General features: G+C 39.8%; 1 protein-coding gene across 2 annotated transcripts in view; it reads left to right on the top strand.

Moving 5' to 3' along the window:
• kdm4aa (lysine (K)-specific demethylase 4A, genome duplicate a) overlaps positions 1 to 25,133 on the top strand; it is a 49,517-nt gene extending 24,384 nt beyond the window's left edge. For both annotated transcript variants that reach the window (XM_039811555.1, XM_039811554.1), the window contains exons 15-22: positions 996 to 1,072; positions 3,709 to 3,764; positions 5,450 to 5,558; positions 8,941 to 9,129; positions 15,014 to 15,184; positions 17,706 to 17,825; positions 20,739 to 20,831; positions 22,189 to 25,133. In XM_039811555.1, coding sequence (XP_039667489.1) covers positions 996 to 1,072; positions 3,709 to 3,764; positions 5,450 to 5,558; positions 8,941 to 9,129; positions 15,014 to 15,184; positions 17,706 to 17,825; positions 20,739 to 20,831; positions 22,189 to 22,329 — 956 coding nt within the window. In that variant the 3' untranslated portion in view covers positions 22,330 to 25,133. The remainder of the gene's footprint in view (positions 1 to 995; positions 1,073 to 3,708; positions 3,765 to 5,449; positions 5,559 to 8,940; positions 9,130 to 15,013; positions 15,185 to 17,705; positions 17,826 to 20,738; positions 20,832 to 22,188) is intronic.
• Positions 25,134 to 27,013: the final 1,880 nt, after the last annotated feature.

The following is a 27,013-nucleotide window of genomic DNA, read 5'->3' as shown; positions in this document are numbered from 1 at the left end:
CACACGCGCGCACACTTGAACTGAGATTATTTGCTGCAAACATGTAACACAGCCTGTGTGCACATGATCACAGTGTTCTTAAATAAACCCTGTCTTTTTTCCCCCAAATTTCATATGTCATTGGTACAGAATCGTGTTCCTATAGAATTAGACAGCAACTTTTGATGGCAGATCTTTGGCATAACACAACCACTTTCAACTGCACTGACTAAACAATGTCTGTGGATGGCAGCACATGCTTAACAGACCTTCATGATGACATGACACTGACTATGTTTATATACAAATAATATTCCGGATTTTGCCCTTATTCCGAAAAAGACGATATTTCGAGTAAGCTCTATAAATGGCAAATTAAAGTGTATATTCCTCTAATATTCTTGTTTACATGCAGCCATGAAAAAATAGGATTTTTTTTCAAAGATGTCCACCTGTTCATTCCTTCAACCACCTTCTTGAAAAGGTCAGCGTTGCGATGTTTGGGCATATCCGAAAACCTGTTGATATGCATATTTTTCATAATGTTTGAAAGTAGCTGTGTTTCTCCTTCCGACTAGATTGTGGGCTTATCTTTTTGGCGTGCAACTCTAACCCAGCCCTGCAAACTGTTGGCTGGTTGGTTTGTGTACAGTAACCATTGCAAAGCAAAAAAGTAACTAAGCCCTACAGCCAACAGGCAAGAGGCCATAAACAAACTGTGGTAAAACCCTGATTGAGACGCATATTCCAAATGCGCTGTATACTGTACATGTCCAAAGAATGCCTCCTAAAACCTGAATAACACCAGAATATCACCCGTTTCAATCAGAATACGGAAAAAGGCCTTATTCGGAATATTCAAACAGAATATGCTGTTTACATGGACGTATCAAATGTGGAAAATTGACATATTCTGAAAAATAGTGGAACATTAGTGTGCATGAAAATGTACTGACTGAGTCTCTCAGCCACTACATCAGTGTGTTAGACTGTGTCTTTGTGTTTGTATATTCCAGGCTGTTACGGTGTGGACCCAGCCAGTGTGAGCAAGGAGTGGAAATGTGCGCGCTGCAAAGCCAACGCCATGACTGAGGTCAGTTAACACCCCAGTGTAGACTTACTCTCCATGGCACGTTGTTGTTTAATCAGAGCCCTCTTGGTGGTTAGGTGGTTAAGTGGCATCAAGAGCAGAACCCCCTGAGTGACTTGGGCTTTATGTAGTTATTTTTGTCAACTCTAATGATCCACAAAAATGAGGATGATTGGTACTGTTACTGATCTATATCTCTGGTTCTTCATGAATCAAATATCCCAAAATATATGAAATAAATTACGAAATATGAAGTAATAAACAAAATTCTGTATATAATTGGCTGCTTTTAACCGCTCGCATTGTTTGCTCGTGCACTTTATTTTCCTCAGTTCCCCCACTTCTAAAGCTGGTAAGTAGTGTAGGTATAGTCTTAATGTGATCTTACTGTGATAACACCACTTGTGATGTACTCTTGGTGAGCCTTACCACCTTGAAGGTTTGTGAGGAAGTCAAATAATCAGAGTGATGCTGCAGAGAGCACATGTACAGGGCTTAAAGTATTCCGGCACCGTGCCGGATCTCCGGCGTGCGGCCGTGATGAAAAAAATCAAATAAAATTGGGAGCTTTCATGCAGTTTATTATTTTCGAGTCAATTGATTTCACCTACCAATCATATGAGAGGAACGCAGCTCTAACTAACGCAGGGCTTAAAGTACTCGGGCCTGCTGCCCGATTTCTGGAGTATCACTATTTAAGAAAAAGTAAATAAATTTAAAAAGTCCACATGGGATTTGTTTTGATGCGCTGGATTTAGCCAATCATCGAACTTCCACCTACCAATGAAACGAGTTCCAGCCAATCAGATGCAAAGTAGGGCGGGTCTTTGCCGAAAAGCGAGAGTGCGGTGTGGTCTCCGTGGTAACGCGGCTAAAAAAAATGGAGGCAAAGGTTATTAAACTTGGAGCATGTAGATACAGCTCTAGTTGAGAAAGGAGTTAAAAACAAATGGCGCTGGGCATGAATAGAGGACAAGAGGAAAAGGGTGGAGACGGGAAGCCGTTTAGCACTTGGTGCCTCAAATTGAGGGAGCCGGGTGCTTGCTTCTGCAGCGCTTGTTCAAGGAAGACACTGTACGGCAGCAGCGGTAAGAAAGTGTTTGCTAGTCACAAAGCTTTGGTCCGTGTACTCCGTCATACGAGTACGTTACCGGCAACGACGGCTACCACTACCGCTGCGACTTTGCCTTCACTAACCGACCGTGTTTGTGATACAAACAATACGTGTGTGCACGTTCATAGCGGAACACAATTAGTCCTTAACGATGGCCACTGTGTAAAAGCTATCTGAAGCCCAACGCCCTTGTCCCAGAGTTTAGACGTCTAGCTATATGAAACGTTTTTAATAAATGTACATGACAACTAATATCAACATGGACAAAATCATGAATGTACTAATTCGCTTTTTTGATGATGACCTGGCCAAAGTAACAACACAACATCTAGAAAGATGATTGATGATTCATTGTAGGATTATGATATTATTGCAATATGTAAATCTACAATGACTCTTAATTTAACCTATGGTTGGAAGAAGTAAAAATGTATCCAAAACCTTTTACTTCTTAAAATTTATGACTTTTATTATTGTGTAATGTAAGGGAAAAAAACTGTTTTGCCATTCAAATCAACTTTAAGAAGTGCGATCAGACACACAGAGAGAAAAAAAAAAAAAAAAAAAAAAGAGACAGATTGACCACCACACACACACACACACACAGACTGTAGGCTCTGTGCTGCCTGCCGCTGGCTGATTGGGGAACCAGTTTCCCTTTTTGAATAGATTACCATCACCTGCTGGCATGGAGAGTTATTCTCACGCAGGTGCAGGACATACGTGCTATTTGGCTGTCGGCTGTAGTCTTTGCGTTGTGTTCAAGTGCAACTTTTTGGCCAAGATACAGGCAACATGAGGAGACGCCACAGTAGGCCTCTGCACCTTTTAGTTCTTTGCTCTTGGCCTGGAGCACGTTCAATCTCAAAACAGTGTGCAACGGCTTTGAGATATGTTTTCTCTCGTTTATTGGCTGTGTCACAGGTGATACCCAATCAGCAGAGAGGTGGCTGTAAACCAGTGGTAATAAAAAGGCAGAGCGCTTGCACACAGAACTGGGTGTTCAACGCACCCCCGTTTCAGTTAAAAAAAAATCTGGCCCAGTTGTGCCAGGGCCTTAAGAGAGATCAGTCTCAACCTCTCAGGCTTAGCTTTGTGTCAGAGCCTGCCATAGTAACAGGATTATTTGATGCATTGCCAACATGCTTAACAAGTATTTAATGAGACAGCTGCTGCTGTTGCTGGTAACAGAAATCCGGTGTTAAACACAGCATTCGGTAGACTGAAAACAACAAATGGAATGAACGTTAACTGCAGATTTAAAAATTCAGATGTTCCTATCCTCTGGAGTTTTAGATGGAAGACTCTACTGTTACATTGTGTTGCACTGAAGATGGTTATAGCCATACAATACCGTCATAAATCGCATATATAACTGTTGGACCCACATTAACATGAGATGGCCATTGGTTTTGATAATGGCTGCGAATTAAATGTGATTTTAGTCGACTACTACAAGCTACAACAGTGAAAAATGCAGGTCTTTATTGTTGGGATGGTTAGTTGACTGATGCTCTTTTTGCAGAATTGCTGTTTGTGTTCGCTGAGAGGGGGAGCCTTGCAGAAAGCTAACAACAACAAGTAAGTTATTCCAGGAACACCAGAAGCAGTACATCTAGCCATTTTAGAACATCTGCACTAGTATAAGATAAGATAAAATAAGATAGACTTTATTAATCCCACACTGGGGAAATTCCTGTGCTATAGCAGAATTATTTTTTTTTACACACAAACACAAATGCACATTAAGTAGACATAGGAGAAAAGAATATACATGATGTATAAGAATTCGAAAAAGTTGAATTAGTTATAATGATAATATTAGTAATAAAAACAAAAAATATTTACACAGTAAACACCCTTATATATAAACAGACAGGTACTAACGGTACTTTATCCTTAAACAGGATAACAGCAAACTGGTTTTAATGTGCTAAGCTGCTCATTGACTTTTTTCAACTCCTCACAGGTTCTTAGTGGGCAGATTTTTGTATGCTAAAGTAGGCCAAAGTTCAGCCATAGCTACATTGTTAGCTTCTAGAAAAAAGTCAGGCACTGCTAGGCAAGAACACTAGTGGTGCGTCTCAGCATAGTCATCTAGCGGTAGGGGGCTTAAACACAACATAAACGTGAACCACCGTCTGAAATGAGTAGTTTTTGCACGTAAACTAAAAAAAAGAAAAACAAATATTGATATTGTTTTTGAAAATCGATACAGTATTGCAAAATAAAATATCGCAATCAAATGTATCGTTTTTTTTTCTTTCTGACACCCCTATAAATCAGTGTTTTGGCACGCCTGGTCGGGTGTCATCCATGGTATTGGAAGGGGGATTTAATTATTACATGTTTTTGTAGGTTCCAAACAACCAAACAAAGAAATTGCACCCTGTGGCCAATATATTATTGGCTGATACATGAGAAAAATGTAATTATTCCTCTGCTAATGGAATTTCAGGCAACAATGTCCTCTGATAACGCAGGGCCTTGGCTTGGTGTTTTTTTTTTTTTATTGGGATGACAATCGAAACCCGGTTCTTAATGTGTTTTTCTTTTTCTTTTCTTCTGTCGGCACTGAAAGGCGCTGAGAGTAGCAGAGCGAATGACATGTCTCCAGGGTAGTTTATGATTGTCTTCCTTACAGACTCTCCTCTGCTCCCTGTGTTTGAACAAGGGCGGGACTGAGTTTTATATCATATAGGTATCTGCCACATAGATCGCCAAAGGCCTTCTTTAACTATAGCGTTGCACCCTGGAGGAGTCTTGGATGTAGCTTGTTAAATATCACCGTTATCACTAGTTCAGGCCTGGCATGTTGCCATGGTTGCAGGATCAAACACTAAGGACCCCCCCCTTGAAAATGAGATGATTCATCTTAAGGGGTTATCCTTCTAATAAACACTCCATACTTGGGCACGGTAGAATGTGTACCTCCAAAGCCATTAGTTGTATTAAACAGGAATCAGCTGTCAATTAAGTAAACTCTCTCAATGTGTCAAACCATCAACAGTTAGATCATAGTTATGTTTGTTCAAAGAAGAAGAGTAAGGATTCCTGGAAAGCAAACACCGTACACTCCCAATACCAGGAAACAGGGACAGGGGTTGCAAATTAGTCATGGCTATAAACCTGTATGCATGGCATCTACTTTGTATTCTTTATAAAGCAATGTTGTACGCATTTGTCCCTGTCAAATAAACATTAAATAATAAACCAGAAACCGCAACAATAAGACTACTGTGTGTGTGTCTGTGTGTGTTTTTTAGGTGGGTACATGTGCTGTGTGCAGTGGCTGTGCTGGAGGCTCGCTTTGTCAACATCACTGAAAGAAGTCCTGTGGATTTAAGTGGAATCCCTTTGCAAAGATTTAAACTGGTGAGTTCAAATAACAATCACACACTTGTATGGATAAGCTGCCGTTACATTCTCCATTATAAGCTGGTTTATAAATAATTGCTGAGTCTCAAATAATAGCATGAACAAATAGAGGCTGATTGCTAAAAAATAAATTAAATAAAAGGTGATTAAAATCCCCCGTCTCCTGTAGTTTACACTGTAAATTTAAGATAATGAACATTTCCATAACCCTAATTCCATGTGTACAAGTCATGTATCTCTGTCTAACAGAAGTCCTGTGTTTCTTCACCAATTAAAACGAAAGGCCTACCAGGTGGGATTTAGCCTTCGGATCTGCTGCAAGGCTTTTTAATGTGAAACGTCTGAGCCGGAAGTTAAAGAAATAGTTCGCCCCATAACAATTGAAACTGTATATAGTACTTACCTTCCTAGGCTCTCTATCGCCCCAAAAAGGTTTTCTATCTGATGCCGTTAAGGAGAGAGTTGCACATAAAATATGAAAGCACATCAGTGAAAACAAACTTCAACAGAGTCTGAAAGAAAGACCGCAAGAAGTGTCTTGTATCCATTTGTGCGCTAATGGAAAACCAGACACAACTTTTTCGCTAAGCTATTGCTAAAAATAGCATTTTCGGATTTTCCTCCTGTGAAGGAATTTGTTGCACATGCGTTTTGTAGGGTTTTTTGTCTTTTGTTCAGCCTCCGTCAAAGTCTGCTGGCACTGATATGCCTTTCAATTCTTATGCGCTCCACTCTCCTTAATGCCATTCGATAGAAAACTTGTTCCGGGACTACAGAGAGCCCAGGGAGTTGAGTACTATGTACAATTTATTTATCTATGGTACAGTGAACTGCTCCTTTAACTGCGATCCAAAGCAACAGGCAAATGCTCTTTTAGCCGAGGACAGACACACAACCAACAACTTTCATTGTGTTCTGTCATCAAGTTACTTGTGAAATTAACATGACTTAGCTACAGCTAATATAACTTCTATTGCCAGACCTTCCTCCATAGCGCTGCGGAGGAAGGTCTGGCTAGTCCACACAGAATTCCCGGGATGGGAGAAAAACATGCTCTGGTTTATTGGCATTTCTTTAAACCAATCACAATCGTCTTGGGCGGTGCTCAATGACAGAGCCTCTGCAAAATAGCCTCAGGAAGGAACTTGTTTTGGTGGAGCATGTGTACGTTCAAAAGTTGTTTTAGTCGTGCAACAGAAAACTCAGATTGGACAGATAGTCTAGCTAGCTGTCTGGATTTATCCTGCAGAGATCTGAGGAGCAGTTAACCATAGTCCTCAGAAATCCACCAGAGTTTAGAACGCCAACACAAAGAAAGAGGACGGTAACGGACATCCGGCCAAAAAGAGGGACATCCGGCGGAATTTTCGGCGTCACCGGAGCAATCCCGGAAATGAAACGTCGTCGATATAGACTATATTAGCTGTAACCAACAAAAGTCAACATTTGTCATTTTATCTGGCGAAAATGAGAAGCTGCTACCTGAATGTTTTGTACACATTTGCTAAAAGGAAATAGGAGAGATAAGAGATTCCTTAGCGTCAGAGATAATCAGTCATCAGTATATTTCCAAATCAAACACAGATTTATCTCTTTCTAAGACTTATCAATCTATATCTTCACACATATTGTAGCAAAAACACGCACACTGTAGGCTGTTGTAAAGAGGAGCAGCGCATGCTGAAGGGTGAGCAAAAAACAGTTTAAGTCCAGTCACAATACCTGCCTGGTTTGTCCCTGATCCTCGGGATATCTCGAGTTTTCATCAGAGCGGTCAGTATGACATGACTCTGGTTATACTGAATTTATCTGGACAGAAGGGTAAACATGGAGAAATTGTTGAGTTTGCATCAACAGTAATAAAAAAAACAAAAAAAAAACAGGAACATTGAGAAATCAGGAGGTATTTTTACCAAGGTTATTATAGTTTTGCATTTTTCATTAGTTTTTATTTTTATTTCGTTTTGACTTTTTGTTTTCAAATTCAGTTTAGTTTTAATTAGTTTTTAAAGCGGGTTAGCTAGTTTAGTTTAAATTTTTTGAAAATACTTAGTTTTAGTTTAGTTTTAATTAGTTTTAGTCTTTTTTTGTAATATGGGTTATTTGTTGGGGGCAAGATTCAAAAAGGTCAAAAAAAGTATTGTGTAATAATAACTCAACAAAAACATCATACAATTTTAGAAATATGTAATCACAATGTATTCAACAATAACACCAGTACATACAATGTACATATGATGATGAGCACAGCTTATATAACAGTGTAAATGTGCTGTCCCCTCAAAATAACTCAATACACAGCCATTAATGTCTAAACCGCTGGCAACAAAAGTCAGTACAGTTATTTCATGGATCCAGGATACTATGCATCCTGATAAAGTTCCCTTGGCCTTTGGAATTAAAATAGCCCCACATCATCACATACCCTTCACCATACCTAGAGATTTGCATGGTTTTATGTCGGTTAGCCTAATAGCTGGTTTGATTTGCATTGAGAGATGATTTTATGGAAAGTACCCCATGCCAATCTCTCGGTATGGTGAAGGGTATGTGATGATGTGGGGCTATTAACAGTCTGTTAATGTGCACTAACCACTTAATGCCGTAGTGCCCACTTTCGACACCTGTGTTAAAACACTTACCGGAAATGACGAGCGGGATGAGCGTGACGAACGCAACACATGGTAGCTGATTTGACGAACGCGTCACGTGGGTCTTAATGCTCCCGGAATTTCAAAACGGACTCTAATGGCTAATAGTTCACCGAAACGTGTTTCTGAAAAGCAAGAAATAGGCCATACAGTTGTTGAATCTGTCTGGTTTTTTTGATCGACAAAGGTCAGTTTAAAAGATTTTCGTCCGATTTTGAGAGGCGGTGAGCCTCGTATAAGTCTGGTGTGTGGGAACATTTTGGATTTCATGGTTCATTTCAATAGGTAGAACTGCAGCTGTGTGCAAGCGTTGTGCAACATGCATTCAATATGCAAATGTTAGCTATATATCATATGGTGGAGTATATGATATATAGCTAAATAGTATAAGAACCGTACAGAACCGAAAACTGTGACCCTAAAACCGTGATACGAACCGAACCGTGGGTTTTGTGAACCGTGCCACCCCTATTCGATACCCAACCCTACTTCTCTCTGCAGGCGAGGTAAATAATGGCCAGGGTATCTATGACCAAACTTTGTTAACCCACAGAACTAAACTAAACTAAGCTAACAGGATGTGAAGCTATGAAGTGTAACGGCTTCAGCTGCACTCTTAATACATGCAACTATTACTGGTCCTCGTGTGTCAGCTTCCCCTTCATTGAGTCATTTCAAATCCATGGCAGTTTCCTGACCTTTGGCTCCTGTGCTTTAACCTCCGTCAGAAATGTTACTATTGTAAGAAGCGGATGAAGAAGGCGTCTGGCTGCTGCGTACAGTGCTCCCATGGCCGCTGTCCCACTGCCTACCACCCCACCTGTGCCCAGGCTGCTGGAGTACTCATGCAGCCGGATCAGTGGCCCTTTGTGGTCCATGTTACCTGCTGTCGACACAAAGGCCCCACTCAGATTGAGGTAAGGAACTCCTGAGGATCTGGTAACCTCTTCTTTAAGGACTTACTGTCATTAGAGATGGACTTTTGACACTTTTTGAAAGCATTGTCCAGTTCTGTTAGGCCCAGTTTATTTATGAAACCTTTATTGCCCCGAGGGGAATTTGTTTTGCACTCAAGGGAGCCACATTAAACATTTAAGCAGATACAACAGTAAATAACCATAAACAATAAAAACCACACCAAACATCCAACAACAATGAAGATGTAGAGGATCCAGAAAACGGAACATAAACAACAACGCAGCAATGGTGGTGACATGCAATCCAGTAGTAAAGATGACTTAATAAATAATTAAATTATCAATAGTGCACATTATAAAATGTCTGTGTGCCTGTGTCTGATCTGTTTGAGTAACTGAATGCTCTTCGGCACAAACGATGTAATGGCACGTTTGGTTTTTGTTAGGGTCATTCGATATCTACATCCAGAGAGGAGGGGAGGGGGAACTCTGAGCAAAGTGGGTGGGATGGATCATCCAGTATCCTCAGGGCCAGATTGAGGGTGTACTGTTCTGTGAGGCTGGAGATGCTTTTAACATCGGATCCAGTAATTTTCCTGCCCATTTTAGTCACCTTGTCCAGCATGTTCCTGTTCCTGGACAGAAAGTCTCCTGAAATCAATCACAATTTCAGTTGTTTTTGAAATGTTTAAAATTAGTGAGTTTTTATTGCACCATTCATGAAAGTAGTCAACCTCAGTCCTGTAGTCCTGTTCATTGTCTGTTAAAAAACCGACTAGGGCAGCATCATCTGCAAACTTAATCAGTGAGCATTTGGAATGGTAGCAGACACAATCATTACTATACATTCAGTCCTTCCAGAAAGTTTTTTTGTGATTGTTGCGGGCAAAAATACTTGATTATGCGGCACGTTTTCTTAAAAATTGCGATGGAATATGCGGGATTTTTATGCAGTTTTATGCGATGAAATTGCGGGAACTTGCAAAAATTGCAGGAACTTGCATAAACTTGTTTGATGTAAAAGAGAAAAAAAAAAGAATGGTGGCAGACGATGAGGTTTACGTTGCGTAATTACATCACTTCATAACGTTCCCATGGCAACAGGGGAAAATGGCTGCTCTTGTGTGAAGTAAACGCAACATTTTTCAACTTCCTGTTAAGATATACAGTACAGGCCAAAAGGTTGGACACACCTTCACATTCAATGCGTTTCCTTTTTATTTTCATGACTATTTACATTGTAGATTCTCACTGAAGGCATCAAAACTATGAATGAACATATATGGACTTATGTACTTAACAAAAAAAGTGTGAAATAACTGAAAACATGTCTTATATTTTAGATTCCTCAAAGTAGCCACCCTTTGCTTTTTTATTAATAAGGGAAAAAATTCCACTAATTAACCCAGACAAGGCACACCTGTGAAGTGAAAACCATTTCAGGTGACTACCTCATGAAGCTCATTGAGAGAACACCAAGGGTTTGCAGAGTTATCAAAAAAAGCAAAGGGTGGCTACTTTGAGGAATCTAAAATATAAGACATGTTTTCAGTTATTTCACACTTTTTTGTTAAGTACATAAGTCCATATATGTTCATTCATAGTTTTGATGCCTTCAGTGAGAATCTACAATGTAAATAGTCATGAAAATAAACAAACACATTGAATGAGAAGGTGTGTCCAAACTTTTGGCCTGTACTGTATGTGACTTTTTTGCAACGCAAATGCGGGGTTTATGAAATCATGACAGCTTATCTCGGAAATCGGGCGTATAAAAACGCGGCCCGGCACGTAAATATGCGGACTTTGGCTGATTATGCATTGAATTATGCGATTGCATAATCACGTTTTTCTGGACGGACTGTACAGTATAAAATAAATAACAATGGTGATGAAACACATCCTTGTGGCACTCCCGTGTTTGTCATGATGGCTCTCTACTGACTGTGACCCGCCCTCACATACTGTTGTCTGCCTGTTACAAAGTCCTGAATCCACTTTACAAGAGCGAGGTTTACACCCATGTTTGTCAGCTTCTCTATGGGTGACTGGATGGTGTTGAAAGCTGAAGAGAAGTCTGCAAACAGGATGCGTACATGAGAGGCAGGTGTTTCAAGGTGCTTGTAAATTCCACGCAGGAGGGTTGTGACAGCATCTTCCACTCCCCTTTTTCTCTCTGTAAGCAAACTGTAATGTGTCCATGTGAGCTTGGGTTTGTATATTGAGACAAATTAAAATGATCCGCTCAAAGCACTTCATAGCAACAGAAGTGCCACTGGTCTTAAATCGTTCAGTCCAACTGGTCTGGGTTTCTTAGTAAGTGGTAGAATTTCCACTGTTTTCCATATCACTGGGACTTTGTGTGTGTTCAGACTAAGGCTGTGTATTAAAGATGCACCGATTACAACTTTCTAGGCCGATTTTCATTGAGTTAGTCCAGCTGATACCGATTTTAGCGTCCCTCCACGCCCTACTTTTTCCTTGCAGGTGTTGCATATTGCAAACTTGTTATCTTCTGCACACATGCTGAAGATAACGAGAATAGCACGGACACGCGCTTCACACCGCGAGCAGGTACGCCCAACACATGGCGGAAAAGTTGAGAGAAAGGAAAAAGACTGCGTGCTGTCACGTCCATGTGTGCGTGCGTCCTTGAGAACTGTAACTCTTATAACTTATGTTGTCAGTTAATTGTAGCACTGACCGGCATAAAATCGGCATATGTCAGACTGACCTGCCAGTCGCCGGTCATGGCCGAGCACGTGAAAACCGGCCAATTACGGTCACCGGCCGGTCTATCGTTGCATCTCTACTGTGTATTGGCAAGAATCTGGCGATACGATACGTATCATGATACATGGGTCACGATTCAATATATTGCAATATATTTCGATACTGTGCGTAAGGCGATATATTGGGATTCTTTTATAGTATCATTTTAGAAAAACTTATATTTAAAAAAAGACATCATGTGCATAAAACTCAAAGAAGTTTACTTTAGGTAAAGAATTCAGTACACAGAAAATCAAACTGCCAGTTTGGGATTGTGGTTCACAGGTTCTTAGTGAGCAAATTTTTATATGCTAAAGTAGGCCAAAGTTCAGCCATAGCTACATTGTTAGATTCTAGCAAAAAGTCAGGCACTGCTAGGCAAGGACACTAGTGGTGTGTCTCAGCATAGTCATCTAGCGGTACGGGTTTAAACACAACATAAAACGTGAACCACTGTCTTACATGAATATTTTTTATCGTAAAATTAAAAAAAAATTTATATATATATATATTTTTTTAAATATAAAAAAATAATCAATATTGTGTTTTTGAAAATCTATACAGTATTGCAAAATAAAATATCGCGATACTCAAGAGTATCAATTTTTTTCTTACACCCCTAGTTCAGACCAAAGACTTGCAAACTATTTGCAATGCGTAGGTCTGTCACGATAGTCAATAAATCAATTAATCGCACGATAAAAAAAATTAGCTCGATAATTTTTCCGGCCGCAATAATTTCCATTTGCATGCTTGTTTGTTTTTCTTTTCTCTCTCTACCAGAGAGACTGGAGGACCACTCTCGGGGCCTAATTTACTAACACTAGCGCAGTTTGCGCTGCGTCTGTTTATGGGAGTTCGGTAATAGCGCACGCTATGCTTCCACATTTTGCGTAGTATTTATCAACCCTGACGCCCATCAGGCAATCAGCGTCTTTCTCCGCCCACTATACCGTAAATTGCGCTGTAGCAAAGCGGTACTTGTGCTATGATATGGCTGAGTGCAGACTGCGATATTCCCACTGCTGATGCTATGACTGTTTGAAATGATCCTGATGCCAATATTTGTAATGTAGCGAGGAGTTTAACAACTGCTGAATGGGATGTGAACGCTGAGTGGGAGATTCAATTTCATCTTTGATTTCTTCCAGTAACTCTAATATTGCATGGCTGCTTAATCTGTAACGCTAAATGATGTTGTGTTCACTGACAAAGTCTGATTCTTGTGTTAAAAATATTTTCAGTCTCGCCTATGTCTTCGTCTTGCTCAAATTACTGTTGCCGTTTCTTCAGCGGCATAAAGGTCTACGAGGAAACACGATTGCGGCTGGTTTAGACCTGCTTTTAAGAGGCGGAGAATTTCCCCCGCAGAATAGAGGCGCGCTCTTACTGACAGTCTTTGTAAATACCACGGAATATATAATTAGGTGCACTTTGCGCTTATCCTCCCACCTTTTTGGGTGGAACTCCCACTTTCCCCACGACCCTCCCACGAAAGCATATTGAAAGCGCAACTTGTCTCTTCTCGCTCATGTGGCAGACAATCTGCGATTTTACCCAAGTGCACCCTGTTTGTAAATAGCCCGCATCGGTTACGTCCGTCTTTGCGACCAATTAGCGCCTGGAAACAGGCGCAAACGGCTTGATAAATCTAGCCCTCGGTTCCTTAGCGTAACGAGGAGTGAACCCTCTTGTCAGTCGCATGGTTTTTGTGTGGGCGGGACTCCTGGCGGAGAGAGAGAGACCGAGACAGAAAACGTTAGTTGAGAGTTGGGGCAGGGTTTCCCGCAGCACTTTGCAGTTAATGCGGCGTCAAAAAACTAAAAAGTATATGAGCGATATCAACCGTGTTACTCGGCGTCCCGTTTTCTCTCTTTCATTTCAAACCACACAGCTGACAACCTGCAGGTGGAGGCGGTGGAGACAGGCTCGGACAAACAAGCGGTTTCAGGAAAGTGGCTGCATGTGTCCGACAATGCACAGAACATTAACGGTACAAGCCTACAGCTGTCCACGGACACGGAGTGTGGAAAGTATGTCAGAGGTGTGTGTGTGTGTGTGTGTGTGTGTGTGTGTGTGTGTGTGTGTGTGTGTGTGTGTGTGTGTGTGTGTGTGTGTGTGTGTGTGTGTGTGTGTGTGTGTGTGTGTGTGTGTGTGTGTGTGTGTGTGTGTGTGTGTGTGTGTGTGTGTGTGTGTGTGTGTGTAAAATGTAGTACAGAGTCTGTAGTCTATCGCACAAACACTCGAGGAATGCAGCAAACTTTTGAGAGCCGGTAGGCTATGAATTACCTGGGAGAACATGCGTGTCACAAACGGCAATTCCACAACTGTACATCAGCGTGAAAGACGACATACTAAAGGAGATCAAAGACATATTGTGGATATTTAAAATGTCTTCAGTTCCAGTGTTAAATATTCTTTAGAAATAAAAGTGTATTGAACTTTTGAAAAGGTGTACCTGCATGATTATGCCATTATCATTAGATGCAAATTGGTCTCTCAACGACAATATTATCGTTTATCGCAATAATTTCTGGGATAATTTATCGTCCAGCAAAATTTGTTATCGTGACAGGCCTAGCAATGCGCCGGTCTGCAGCGTGCTGAAAGCTGCCAGTTTTACTAGAGGAGGCGGTGTACAATCTCCATAGCAACGGTTCTCTGTACTTCCGTTCTAACTTCCAACTTTACAAGCATTTTTGTGGCTGAATTTCTTTTGTAACGTCTAAAAATACGAATCACGATAGTCATAGTAAAATAATTGCTACAGTTGCAAAAATGTGCTCTGGTTTATTGGCATTTCTTTGAACCAATCGCAATCGTCTTGGTGCTAAGCCCCGGAAAAAACTACGGTGGCTCTGCAAAATAGCCTCAGGAAGGAACTTGTTTTGGTGGAACATGTGTTTGTTCAAAAGAGGAAGGTTAAGGGCACATCCGGCAGAAACCAACCAACCAACCAACCAACTTTTCCGCACGTTTTAAAACAGTCGTGAATCTTTGTTCTGAACTAGGCTTTACAGTAAATTGTCCCAAATTATCAGGGACTACTAAAGCAGTGTCAACATAAGTAAGTCATAAAAAAAATTTGATTTTCCTGAATCTCCTTTGACAGCGCAACAAAGCTGCAATGCAGGAGCTGACTGTGGGACAGAAGGTGATATGCAAGCACAAGAATGGCCGCTACTACCAGTGTGACGTGGTGCAGCTGTCTAAAGAGACGTTTTACGAAGTCAACTTTGATGACGGTTCCTTCAGCGACAATCTCTTCCCCGAAGACATCGTGGTAGGTTCACTGGTTTATCTTTATCTTGTCTTTTTTTTTTTTTATGCCAAAAATAACTCCAAATATACATTGTGTTTCACCTATATTCATTCTGCACTAACGCACTGCCGTGAACTGCAGCTAAGCATTCCCGTGAGTCCTTGAACGAGACAACTGTCACGTCTGTAACAGCAGGACAGTCTGGTGCTAATGTGTCAAACTCAAAGCCCACAGGCAAATTTTGATCCAGCCCGCATCAATTTTGGGCCGCCTAGTTGTGCACAGACATGTATAAAGTACTAGAGACCCATACTTAAAGTAAAAGTACAAGTGCTCTATCAAAAATGTGACTTGAGTAGAAGTTGAAGTGCTCTTTAAGCACCCCCACTTAAGTAGAAGTACTAAAGTATTCAACATTTTTTTGTACTTAAGTATTGCAAGTAGTTTATTTTAAAATATACTACTCAAGTACTGAAAGTAAAAGTACAAGTATTGTGTTATGTAGTTATTAAAGAAGCAGTCAAAAGTTTGAATATCATGTTGTTTAAATTATTTCAAATGTTTAGCCTAAAGGACACTCACAATTCCTTTGGCTGTAACCAAATGAATTAACAAATATTAAATATATTAAATAAAAAACAACAAATTAACAAATACTGAAATAAAATGTACAACAGTAACGAGTAACGATGCAGCACATCAAAAATGTATCTGAGTAAAAGTATTAAACTCATCGAAAATATGTACTCAAGTAAAAGTGGAAGTAGGAGAAAAAAATAATACTCCAGTAGAGTACAGATACAGCCTTTTAGTACTTAAGTACAGTAGTGAAGTAGTTCTACTTTGTTACTATACGTCTCTGGTTGTGCACCAGATCAAAAGGATGGGAAACTATTTTTCAAACTGTAATCACGCAACAGTCAGAGTAGAATTTGGCAGATTTCCCGACTTTAAGACTCATAAATTCCCACAAAGACAGAGGTGTTCATATTCAGGCTGTGAAACAGACTGCTGTGAGTCGGCTGTGTGGTAGCCTGCTTTTAAAAATGTAATCATTGTTTTGATAGATCTTTCTAAACTCTATGATTTTTTTTTTTTTAGGGTTTTATGTAAGGGTGGCAATAACCAGAGGCACAATACTTAGGTCACGATACGATATTATTGCGATTTTAAACATATTGCAATATTCTGCAATATATTGCAATTCATTAACTTTTTTCCAACTTCAAATTTTTCCCAATTTCAAATTATGTGCCCAAAAGGAAACTTTGTCAACATCTGTTTTATCTAAAAAGATAAACTTCTCTGTTTGTTCATCTCACTTCAATTGTATTGCTGCAAAATCAGATTGTCAAGAAGACAAACGCATATATAATAAAAGATCGATACTTGGCGTCTGTGTATCGATACAGTGTTGCCACATTAAATATTGCGATACAATGCTGTATCGATTTTTTTCCCCCACCCCTAGTTTTATGTCGACCAAACCGTAAGTGAGAAGACTAAATGAGACATGCAGTAATACAGTCAAAGATATTTGACTTTTTCTCTTAAATAAAAGCAAGTCAATAAACTAAACATGTCTGGCCCTTGATGTGGCCCTCATTTTTCAGTGTGGCTCTGTGCGCCGGACTGTTAGGAAATAACGGGAGTAACAAGTGAACCAGATTTAAAGGGGAACTATTATATAGCCTTTTCAGGTTCATACTTGCATTTTGTGTTTCTACTAGGAGATGTTTACATGCTTTAATGTTCAAAAAACACTTTATCCTTTGGCTGCTGCTCTTCTCTGTCTCTTTAAGCCCCCCTCCCGAAAAAGCCCAGTCTGCTCTGATTGGCCAGCGTGTTTCCTGGAATCTCCGCTCCATTTTTGTTTCATTAGTTGAACCTGGAGCTACTGCAATGAAGTATATAGCAGGACTTCGTTCCTTGAAAAATCACCAATAAAGGCTTCTAAACCAAATATTACACAACTGTCCAGCAGTAACCCCAAAATTGGCGAGAAATGGCCAAAATTGCAGCTATTTAATATGTAGCACTAGGCTAACGTTGGATTGTAATGGAACTAAGCAGCACTTTCTACCGTCAAAAATCACAGATAAAGGCTTCTGAACCAAACACTACACAATTGGACATGTTTCAGCAGTAATGCGACCTGAGATTGGAGAGAATTTAACAACATGGGCAGCCAAGGTGACATCTTTTACTGCCGTTAGCATGTAGCTACATGAGATAATTTTAACACCGCAGTAGCTTAAAGTAGTTCCTGCCTGGAGCAGATGCCCTGAACTGTACCGGCTTGTTCAGAACAGTTGGAAATCTGAACATTTAAGCTCACAGGGATTTATCTCAAATGGGTTTACCTAAATATTTGATGTCTAACATGAACATCCGACATTATGACATTGTAGATATGACAGAAAAAACAGAAAATCATAATATGTCCACTTCAAAAGTATCCCCCAGGATAAAGCAGTCAACATAGGGGAAAAATCTATGCCTGTGTTCAGTTTGCTCAGAAGTGTGTATTTTTATGTTTTAGAGCCGAGACTGTGCTCAGCTCGGACCCCCACCCCCGGGTGAAGTGGTTCAGGTGCGATGGACAGACGGCCTGGTGTACGGGGCCAAATTTGTGGCAGCGCATGCCATCCACATGTACCTGGTAAGATTTCCTGTTTGCATGTGTGTTTGTTTTGTGTCACTTGACAAAGTTTGATTCGCTGTAATTAATAGCACAATACGCTAACAATTTGAACCTAAAAATTACAATTGGCAAAAGGTCGGGACAGGTAATATAAGATTTTTCTCCCTGCTTCTTTTGATCGTGGAATATGTTTTGTTGTGACATATTGCATTCTTTATGTAAACTTTTGTGTGGAAGTACACTGAAGTAATTGAAATAATAATTATAACAGAGTGAATAAAAGAAGTGTCTACATTTAATTAATCACTTTCAGATATTAACGATTTCTCTTTTTGAGAATATTTGGTTTTGGAACTGGCCATTCCAAAATAATTCTTTCTCTTTATTGTAAGTAGATTTTAATATTAGATCTATGAATGTAGCCTTTGTCTCTGTAGACCACAACATATGGTGGCTTTGCAGTCTAAGCAGCCATTTATACAGTTTTAGGTTCCATTGATACAATCAGGAAAGTCCAGTTTGAGTTACAAAGTAGAAGGACGCCAAAACACTGCACAGCAATTTATGATATTTCCAGCAAGGATTTTGCTGCTCTGGCAAGTTAAGACAGCAGCAGTTTTTTGAACTTCCATTTGGACGAGCCCGAGGTAAATGTTAGAAATAGTGTTCATGCTACAAAGTAATCCCCCTGGAAACAGCACTTATTTGACGTATTTGATTGGAGTGCTGTTGTTTGTTGAAGCTAAGGCATGTATGTATATTACAATTAGGGCTGCGCAATTTTATCGAAATCGCTATATGGACTAGCACAATATTTGTTAAAGGCCAAATATGGGTCAAATCATTCTGAATTAAGTATTGAAAAAGGTCTATATCTGTAGGGATCCTTTCCATAAAGTTGTCAGACACTTAGAATAATAATCTGAGCCTGAGATTTGTCCTATAGCAGGGGTCTTTTTGAGAGAAAAAAAAAGCTTTAGTGCATAATGTTTTGATATTAATGAACGTCCGTTACATTCAAGCCATTGCCAAATGAGTTGCTACAAAGCTAATTAAGACTATCAGCTCCACACAACTCTCTCTGGATTTCTCAGTATCGCTATGTTCAGAAGGTTGTGTCGTCGGGTGACTTTCCCGCGCAGAAATTTGAGCGATAATGACCTCTTCTGAAGAGTCCATCATGTTTTTTTTTTTATCCTCCGTGTCCTCCTTGGCTACTAGCAACTGCGTGGGGAGGGGTGGGGGTGGTGCGCGATCACGGGAGGCTTGTATCATGTGGACGCGCTGACAGTGTTGTTGTCATTACTTAGAATTCCTCGTGGGGGCTTTAACAATAATTTGGAGGCCCTCCCCTGCATTGACTCTGAGGACCCCCTGTTGAAGATCCTTTCCCTAAAAACTGAAAAATACCTTTTAAGTTCAAAGGTAATGACGTGGTCCGATTAGGACAGATGACCTACAACTTCTCTCATTTAAGGTGGTTTATTATAGCTGGAATAATAAAACAAAAAAAAGATTACACGACCCACATCGATGTGGACCACCCTACTTCACCCTGGGGCTCCGCAGAATGGCCCAGACTTCCTAGTACAGACAGCTGATATTCTATTCTACTCCAGGGTGTCCTTTCTACTCTGAGAGTGACTGTTTGACTCCCTTCACCACTCTCCCTCTCAACCTAAACAGATTTTAATCAGGGACTTGGGGTATCCTTAGCATTTTTTATTTCTTCACAGTAACATGAAAGTTATATTAAACACGTTGCTTTCCACTATTGTTTCCAAGTTATGTGATGTTAGTTATTTTTTTTAAAAGTGACTGTCAGTTTTGTGATTTATATGGTGAAATTCAATATAAATTGTTATAATTGATAAGACAGTCCTTCCAGAAAAATGCAGAGTTTTTTTGTGATTGTTGCGGGCAAAAATCCTTGATTATGCGGCACTTTTTTTAAAAAATGCGATGGAATATGCTGGATATTTAAGCAATTTTATGCAAAAATTGCGGGAACTTGCAACAAATGCGGGAACTTGCAAAAACTGCGGTTTGATGAAAAAGAGAAAAAAAGTGATTCCCCCCAACACCCTGCTTTTCGATGATGTTCATGTCGCGTAATTACGTCACTTCATAGCGTCGCTTCATAGCGTCGCTTCATAGCGTCGCTTCATAGCGTCGCTTCATAGCGTCGCTTCATAGCGTCGCTTCATAGCGTCGCTTCATAGCGTTCCCATGGCAACAGGGGAAAATGGCTGCTCTTGTGTGAAGTAAACGCTATATTTTTCAACTTTCTGCTAAGATATATGTGACTTTTTTGCAACGAAAATGCGGGGATTATGAAATCATGCAAGCCCCGCATATTTGGCGCGGAAATCAGCAATTTATGCGCCGAAAGTGCGGCGTATTTGGAAAAAATGCGGCCCCCACATAAATATGCAGACTTTGGCTGATTATGCATTGAATTATGCGATCGCATAATCGCGTTTTTCTGGAGGGACTGATAAGAAAGTTACAAGTCAGTTAGAAACTGTTTTAGAAACAATTTTAGGGCTGGGCAATATATCTGTATTATATCATCATCGATACATGAGGCTAGATAGCGTCTTAAATTTTGGATATCGTAACATTGTGATATGACCCAAGTGTTGTCTTTTCCTGGTTTTAAAGGCTACATCACTGTAAAGTGATGTCATTTTCTGAACTTACCAAACTGTTCTAGTATTTATCTTTACCCACTTAGTCATTATATCCACATCATTGGTGATCATTTATCAAAACTCCCATTGTGTTAAAGTTTTGTGAAAGCACCAATAGTCAACCCTACACTATCGCCGCAATATCGACATTGATGTACTGGACCATATTTTTCCATATGGTCCAGCTCTACTCTATTTGTGTCCTGACTCGTTTGTTTGCTACATTTCTGGAATGTAGGTGGAGTTCGAGGATGGGTCACAGCTAACAGCCAAGAGAGATGATGTCTACTCTCTGGATGAGGAACTCCCCAAGAGAGTCAAATCCAGACTGGTAAATGCAACCCAAACGACTCACATGGATGCTTTAATCCACCGTACATATGTTTGTCTAATCCTGTGTTCATTTAACAAAGACTTGAGTTGGAACTAAAAATAGGATTGGGCATCAAGATAATTCCACCTTGGAATCGTTTCAAAAAAATTCCAATTCCAATTGAATCGTATTTCTATTGGAATTGCTTGGAATAGTTTGGAAAAATTTGGTTTCGAATCTGATCATCGGTTCCAAATTTAACACGCGCAAGTTTTGGTTTTTTTTCCGAGGCGACCACCGTACTTCCAGGCGCTAGTTGTGTAGCAGCCATGGAGCACACTAAGCGGCGCTCTAAAGTGTGGTTTTATTTTAAGTTGAAAAAGCCAAAAACAAAATGAAAATGTTCCTCTTATCTGTGAAATGAACATGGCTGCATCCAAAATTCCACACTAACACGCTATTTAGTAGCTAAAACAGTATGTGAGATTTTTATATTATGTCCAAATCCTTAGTACCAATGCATGAATTGCATACTATTTCCGGTAAAATGTTACAATATGCAATACTGGACGCTACGCCGGCATAAATATCCCACAGTCCAATGCGGTAGCAATGACAACATTCGTAAAAGACAAACGGACGGCAACCAAGGAGCTCTGTAACGTTACATTTCTACATAATTAAATGACTGTTGGTCTAGTTATTCCCCTCTTTCAGATATGTAAGCATTATCTGGCGATGCCGCTAGAGCTGGGGTCAGCAGGCGTTACCATGGTTACGCGTCTCCAACGGCAAGGAGGCTCTCAGGAAGTGAGGTTGAAAATTACAGCTTAGTGCTTCCGAAAAGATCCACATTACTGTTTATTCACACAAAAGTATGTTGAACGATAGTATGCATATTGAGTCTGTAATGCAGAGGATGAGATTTCGGACGCAACCTTGGTTTTGAATCGGTTCATCGTTTCCAAAACAAAAATGGATAATAACCTGGTAACATATAAAACAAACCGCACGCAGTACAGCTCACACCCGCGTCCAGTTCCGCTAGTTTTGGTCGTGGCACCACCGTACTTCCAGGCTGTTGTGTTGCAGCCATGGAGCTCAGTAAGAGGCGCTCTTATGGCTTTATTTGACGTTGAAAAAGCCAGGTAAAACTGTAAATCAATAAAATAAAATGTTCCTCTTATCTGTGAAATAAACACGTGAGCCGTTTAACTCCGCCCCTCAAAGAACCAGAATGGAAAAAGAAGGATCCCGATTGGAATCAGAATTGTTCAAATCAAAACGATGCCCAACCCGAACTAAAAATGAGTACAAAAAAGCGATTGAAAAGCCGTGTCCGTGTTGTCATGCAGTCTGGTGTTTGTCTCCGCAGTCCAAAGCGTCGGACATGAGATTCGACGGCATCTTTGAAGAGAAGGAGATCATCCAGGAGTCCAAGAGACAGAGGGTGATCAACTCGCGTTACAGGGGGGACTACATAGAGCCTGTGATTTACAGAGCCATCATGGAGTAACACCCACCCCACCCACCCACCCACACAGCACCAGACTGACCCGTGCTCACTGTACCTTAACCTAGCAGCTAGCCGCTGACAAGAGTGTAGCTCCGGACCACTTTCTTCTGGACTCGCTTTGGACTGTTTTTTTTTTTACTTCTCGTTCATCCGTCTTTGTTCATTCAATGACAGTTCTATTTGCTTTTGTCTGACCGCGAAACAGGAAACAGCAGTATTTTATTTTTTTCAGTTTTTCCAGAGGACTTAGGCCCAGCCCTGGCAGGACACAAAAGTAGGAAGTAAGACAAAAATGACATGTGTACTAAAGTAGCATTTTGACAGTAAGGCACCTGTGTGTGTTTAAAAAAAAAAAAAAAAAAAAAAAAAACAATGTTGGAGTTCAACTTTAATTACAGTAATGTTCAATAAATGGATATTTACTAAACATTTTAATAAATATGCAACACAGGTGTTTAAGTTTCAAGGATAATATCAGCGTCATTTTATTTATTTATTTCTGCCGTTAGTGGCTATGATACGGAGCCCAACTGGTCTCAAAGGTAAAAGTTTAGATTGATTTTATTTCAGATTTGTAAAATACTAAATTGTGCCCTAAAATGGCTGAATAAATTATTTAAAAGTAAAAGCCTTGTCAAGCCTTGCCATCATTCGTTTAGTTCCAGTCCCTCCCACACTTCTTAATTTAATAACTAATTTGTGTGCCCGAGTTATTAATTTGAGGGTACGATTTTCTAAAGTGTATGCTGGAATTTCTCAAAATAGTTTGGGGCTGCAACTAGCGATTTATTTTCATTAATTAATCTGCCACTTATTTTATTTATTTTTGACAATTTTATTTTGTCAGAAAGGAGTGAAAAAGGCTCAGCAGAATTTTCTTGAGCTGAAATGATAAATATTCATGTTTGTGCATTATTATTAAAGTTTTAATGCTGTTTGGAATAATATAAACAGAGGAAAGCAGCAAGCTTCACATTGCGAAGCAGGAAGCAGTCGATATTTGACATTTTTGCTTGAACATGGACTAAAATGATTCATGTTGACTTGAGATGTTACCGCTGATTCCCGCCGGGCTCGAGTTCTGCTATGCTAATTTCATAAAAAAAAAAAAATTTATTTAGAAATGCGAACATAACATGAATTAAAATAATGAATTCCTTAAAATTAGATATTGAAATAGGGCCGCTTGCAGAGACAGGGCCAGAATATTAACTCCAACCAACACAAGTCATAACTTAAAAATTTAAAAAAGTCCTGTATCCAACACAAAAGGTGGCGAATGTGTCAGGTAGCAGAGCTCGACGCTCGGCCCGTCAGTTAGCTTCATTGCGTAATACGTATTGTCTTTACGAACCTCTCTAAGTTTAAAGTCACACATCATTGAAACAAGTATTTTTTTTTAACCCTTGTGTTGTCTTTTCCATTTGAGAATACACTTGCTGGGTCAAAACTGAACACTTTTTCTGTCCTTTTTGTCTCTTTTTTCGACACTTTTGGTGCTTTTTTTCAATGTTTTTGGTGACGTTTAACACTTTTTTTCATTCCCACGTACAGTATAAACACCACTAACACCAACTCATTACTAGTTTTACACCTATTTTTGGAATTCATGGTCAATAAATGTAATTTATAGGAAATTACATGTAATTCTTGAGTTAAAAAAAACATAAATTAGGAATTATTTAGACTGTTATTAAAGGAAGGATCATCACAGAAGGGTATATGTCAAAGTTCAGTCAGGATATATTTTTTTCAAATGCTAAAAAATTTAATCAAACACCCTAAAATTCACTGTAAGTAGAGATCCACTCTTTTGTTGTACTTGCAAAGCGCGTTGTATGGAACCATCCGTGTTATTTTTGGGTAATTTGATTTTATTAGGATCCCCATTAGCTGATGCAGAACATCAGATACTCTTCCTGGGGTCCACTTACACCCAATTACAATTGGGTAGTTAAAAAGAAACCCATATTTCTGATACAGAAATTTAGAAAACGGGTCAAATTTGACCCTAAGACAACACAAGGGTTAACATGAGTTGCAATAGCCACAGTTATGGTTAGACTCTTTACATGCGTTAATCAGAAAACTAATTTGCGCTGATATTATCCTTTTTTATTATAGGAATACTTCACCTTTTTTATCCGTTAGCTACTTTCCTCCGATAGCCTGGAATGATGCACAGAATGTTTGTACTTGCGATACATGAAAAAGTGCCAGGCCATTTTGCGAACAAAATAGAAGAGAGACAAGAGAGTTACAGGTGGAATATTTTTACTGAAACTACTGAAAGTGTACCCATACCTAATCAATACTTATTTTCAATACATTACTTTGAAAAATTGAGGGTTTTTGCGCATGTGCGTGGAAGAAAAAGCCAAAAAAAAAAGCCAAAGTTCTTAAATGTTGTCGAAACGCAAAAAGTTTTTGCCTCAAAATTGGCTAAACATTCAGTTGTTATCAGGAACTATCTGCTCAAAGAGTAAGTAAACAAGATCACAAATCTGACCAGATATTCACTGACAGCTTTTTCAAATGGATATCAATATTCGAAAGAAAAGTACTTGAGTAGTAGAATAAAAAATTAAATTAAAAAAAAAAAGTTCACAGACAAACATTTGTGATGAGGATTGGTGGAGCATGGCATTCATTCGTGACCTTAGTAACAGACGCAGGAATAAACAGATCTCAAAGGTCCTTCTTAGGCTATGTTCTCACTTTTTTTTTTTTTAAGCTGCCAGAGTCTGTTTTACGTTATAATCCACAGACTTCTTTTCTGCAGCTCGGAGCGTCTTTTTGAAGTTGAAAAAAGATCTACTTTTCTGAAAAAAAAACGGCCTACATCAAGGGCTTTTTTTTGACAGCCGACCAATGACAAGCGGTGTAGCCAGACCCGTCGTTTCCATAACAACAAGAAAAACTGGAGTCTGAGCACAGTGAGTTATACGGTGTGACCGGGTGCTCCCTGGCTTTGTTTTATCTAACGTTAGAGCCACTCTCTCTCTCTGTTCTTTCTCTAGCTCGCTCCACCGCTTTGTTTTATCTAACGTTAGCACCGCTCTCTCTCTCTCTCTCTGTTCTTTCTCTAGCTCGCTCCACCGCTTTGTTTTATCTAATGTTAGCACCGCTCTCTCTCTCTCTCTGTTCTTTCTCTAGCTCGCTCCACCACTTTGTTTTATCTAACGTTAGCACCGCTCTCTCTCTCTGTTCTTTCTCTAGCTCGCTCCACCACTTTGTTTTATCTAACGTTAGCACCGCTCTCTCTCTCTGTTCTTTCTCTAGCTCGCTCCACCGCTTTGTTTTATCTAACGTTAGCACCGCTCTCTCTCTCTGTTCTTTCTCTAGCTCGCTCCACCGCTTTGTTTTATCTAACGTTAGCCGCTCTCTCTCTCTGTTCTTTCTCTAGCTCGCTTTGTTTTATCTAACGTTAGCACCGCTCTCTCTCTCTCTGTTCTTTCTCTAGCTCGCTCCACCGCTTTGTTTTATCTAATGTTAGCACCGCTCTCTCTCTCTCTCTGTTCTTTCTCTAGCTTCGCTCCGGCTACGAACTTTTATCGCGTTAGCTTAATCTCTCTCTCTGTTCTTTCTCTAGCTCGCTCCACCGCTTTGTTTTATCTAACGTTAGCACCGCTCTCTCTCTGTTCTTTCTCTAGCTCGCTCCACCGCTTTGTTTTATCTAACGTTAGCACCGATCTCTCTCTCTGTTCTTTCTCTAGCTCGCTCCACCACTTTGTTTTATCTAACGTTAGCACCACTCCACATAGCGCTCTAGGATACTGTAGCAGTAGCCGTTGTTATAGCAACAAAAGACGCTCTCGGCTGCTTTTTGGAACCACAGCGCTGCCAGCTTCAAATTGTTTTCGCTACAAAAGCGCCCTACTCAACTTTTTCCTGTCCAAAAAAGACGCCAAGTGTGAACATAGTCTAACTGGCTTTTCTCCGGGCTTTCAACTGCAGTTTAAAGCTCTAAGAAAAGCATGTAAGTGGCCTTTGAGTTGCGATTATTCTGTTATACATACATTTGTTGTTTAAACAAAAACAAGTGTGACCAAGATATGTATTGCGCAGACATTATGTTTCAGTGTGAAAATTAATTTGAGGTTTGAAATGCAGTTTTGGAGATAGTTTTGGACACACGAGTGGAATGCTGCAAACTTGGCGTGAGCAATTTAAACCCCAGCATTCCAGACGACATGGTTGCAACAAATGCATACAAAACTAACAATATACATATGAAGTATTTATTTGCGCAATGCCATTTAATCCAGTGATTATGCCTCCTCCTAAACTATAACTATGAACTGCATTCCTTTATATGAATTTAGTAAAACGGAATATAGCTTGTTGTTACCAGCCTATTTATAACGGTGCTTTGAGAAAGTAACCACTGCATTGCAGACACGAGTCTGCAATAACACTGCGAGGGTTGAGTTTCATGATGTATGTTCTATTTTTTCTACAGTATATAGATGCATTTTCAAGAAACCCATTCAGATTTTTATAATCCCGCTTTGTCTACCCACTCGTTTCCTCACTCTCCTACTGAAAGCCGTGCATTGCACTTTTATTTAAGTCCATTTTTGCGAGGGACATTTGAAAAGTTGTGTGCTGCCATTGCTGATTTGTTTGAAAAATCTGTTTTTAAAATGTTTATTGTACATTTATTTAAAAAAAAAAAGAAAAA

This window comes from Perca fluviatilis, chromosome 9, assembly GCF_010015445.1.
Source record: "Perca fluviatilis chromosome 9, GENO_Pfluv_1.0, whole genome shotgun sequence".
Taxonomy (NCBI): domain Eukaryota; kingdom Metazoa; phylum Chordata; class Actinopteri; order Perciformes; family Percidae; genus Perca; species Perca fluviatilis.
Note: the sequence above shows the minus strand (reverse complement) of the source record. Positions and strands in the feature narration are given on the sequence as shown.